Here is a 2734-nt window from a genome sequence, read left to right on the forward strand (position 1 = left end):
ATTAAAGCTCCTTGAAATGAGTGTGTTGTGAATCGGCGCTATATAAATAAACTGAATTGAATTGAATGAAGCTGCCGATTACATCATATGTTGGGGCCATATATACAGTCTGCGATACAGTGAAGCTCGCATTCCTGCGTGTTGCATAGCCGACACTCTGGTCCAGAATCTGGCATATATGCCAGAGCGGCCCATGAAAACCTGTATTAATTATATAGCAATTGTCATATTAATCCAAAGGATCTTCTCGCAGTCTGTGCTCTCATTTATACTATCGCTAAGAATTAATCCAGTTCTGTGTTACTAGAAAGTCAGGATTGAGGCTGAAGTTGTCTCGCTAACCTAGTAACCTTACTTCATGGTACAGGCCTCGGGTCATCATGCTGCCCTAAACTTTACAACATCAAGCTACATGATTTGCTCTGATAAATATGATAAGTTCCTTTCCTGAACCTACAAAAATGTCATTAGCTTCAACATTAAAGCCTATTTGGTCAAATGCTGCAGTGATCACCCTACGTTGTGGGAAGAACGTCACTGCCTTGATCAGAAAGGAACAAAGAAAAAAAACCTCACCCGGCATTGATCTTCCTGGCGATCCTGGAGGGCCTGCCATTCCCTTAGGCCCTGTGTCACCACGACTACCCATTGAACCAGGTGGCCCAGGATCCCCATCATCCCCTGAAAGACATAGAACTCTCTGTCAAAATTGTCTGAAGAGTTCAAAATGCCAGAAACCAAACTAAGGGATCATTGTTGATGCATCAGTATGTTGATCTGTACCTTTGACATCATTGCCATTCTGAGGGAGACCTTTAGGGCCTGGTTCGCCAACACTGCCCTGGAAGCAAAGATCAAACCTATCAGGTAGAAAAACTAAACCAATTATGACTTGGTTGTTTCCTCAGGAATAATATATCTACATTTTTTTCTTTCTTAATTTTACCAGGAAGGTCTACCATGAACAGGCAGTTTTTGAGACAAATCTGGACTAACCTTAGCACCATCTTGACCTATCAAACCTGGAAGACCCTGGCTTCCTCTCATCCCCTGAAAGCCGAGAACACCTGTATTAGCTCAGCTTGATAGAACCAAGAATCATAAACACTACACCAGACTGGATCTTAACTTACTAACAGAACCTTTGTGCTACAACATACCTTATCACCTTTTCGTCCGAAAGGACCAGGTCGACCAGAATCCCCCTTTAAAGACAGATAGGAAAAGAGAGGACTGGTGCATTTACTGACGTCGTATACACTTATTTAGAACCGTTCATCGTGTGACAACTAAGAACGTACCCTGTCTCCTGGAAATCCAACAATCCCCTTCTCTCCTTTGATGCCAGGGGGGCCATCTTGACCCTGAAACCAGAGCAATTCATCCTCTTCACCTTCATAGATACTATAAATCATTACATGAAATGTTATTCTTCTCTGCCAATATTTAATTTTAAGAACTGGGATATTTCTAAACATCACATTAATAAAAGTGCAGCAGGAAGTGTTGGTGACTCAGAAGAGACAACTGGTGACTCAGAGGAGACAACTGCAATTTGGTGATTTGTTCTTACCGGGGGCCCTGGAATGCCAGGCATTCCTCTTTCTCCTAGAGATCCCTAAAAGAAAGAAGTGAATGTCACACTGATACCAAGGTCTAGGACAATCTGCATTTAGCATTAGAATTAAATAAATCTTGTTGGGAGAGACCTTGTAACACATCCCCCAGGCAAAAATTTATTAAACATGCAAAGATGAAACAGAGACTTTAAAGCAAAATATGAATATGTGAAACATGCAGTTAGTTCATAAAAGATCTGTAGTTGGAGTCTTAATGTAGCTGCAAAGCTGTACTGTACAGCTTTAGACACCACCAAGTGGTCTAAACTCATGTTATGGTGAATTTGGACAAAATAAGGTTTAGTTATCATGTCTTGCCCAAGTACAAAAAAAGAACAACTGAACTTTTTCATTTTTGACAAAATGAGGACAAAAACTAAAGAATTATTTCAATGCTGTCAGAACTAAATATAATTGTTTTATGATAGAGTATGTAACTGGAGTCCTCATAGATTTTATTAGATCTCACATGAAATATTTATTGTGAAAAGTAGTAGCAATACAAGAAATACAAAATAAACAAAAACTACCTCCACATTAAACAATAAAATCCAAAAATAAAAAAATAAAATTATCAATAAAATGTATCCTATTAACCCAGGATAGCAAGGAGGGTGCAGAAAATCAACAGAACACAGAAAAGTCCCCACAATATAAATTAACAAACAAAGAAAGATAACATCATCCAACCTTCTCTCCTTTGGGGTAGAAATTCTCTGGAGGTTCAATGAACTCAAACGGCCCTGGTTCACCCTGGGGTCCCTGTTCTCCCTGTGGATTACATAAAGTATTTATGCAAAGTTCTTATTGATAACTGGAAAATGTATTGATCTTTCAACCAGGTAATTACTACTGAAAAGATGAAAGAGTTGCACAAAAATGTGTTGGCAGTATCAGAGAGTGAAAATAAATGCAGTTTCTAATAAAGCCAAACAGTAAAAAAAGATGTCCTTAGAGTCCAGCAGAAGGTTGATCAACAAAATTGTCTAAAAACTGAGAAAATTAAGGCATTTTCATGTTTTCAGTTTTAGATGTACCTGACAAGCTTGTTTAAAGAGATTTAGTGTCATGATCTAACCTGACTCCGCCAGATGGATTTGCTCCGCATATCCATC

The 2734-nt window shown here is 38.9% G+C and overlaps 1 protein-coding gene across 1 annotated transcript in view; it reads right to left on the reverse strand.

Annotated features, from left to right (window-relative positions):
* The window catches only part of LOC107086864 (collagen alpha-4(IV) chain-like), a gene marked incomplete at its 5' end in the record, with an annotated part of 20442 nt that overhangs the window by 1195 nt on the left and 16513 nt on the right, over positions 1–2734 (reverse strand). Inside the window, 7 exons of the mRNA XM_015378094.1 lie at positions 520–681; positions 784–841; positions 997–1050; positions 1161–1205; positions 1302–1364; positions 1574–1618; positions 2310–2390. Coding sequence (XP_015233580.1) covers positions 520–681; positions 784–841; positions 997–1050; positions 1161–1205; positions 1302–1364; positions 1574–1618; positions 2310–2390 — 508 coding nt within the window. The remainder of the gene's footprint in view (positions 1–519; positions 682–783; positions 842–996; positions 1051–1160; positions 1206–1301; positions 1365–1573; positions 1619–2309; positions 2391–2734) is intronic.

This window comes from Cyprinodon variegatus, unplaced genomic scaffold, assembly GCF_000732505.1.
Source record: "Cyprinodon variegatus isolate N-32 unplaced genomic scaffold, C_variegatus-1.0 Scaffold164, whole genome shotgun sequence".
In the NCBI taxonomy this organism is placed as follows: Eukaryota; Metazoa; Chordata; class Actinopteri; order Cyprinodontiformes; family Cyprinodontidae; genus Cyprinodon; species Cyprinodon variegatus.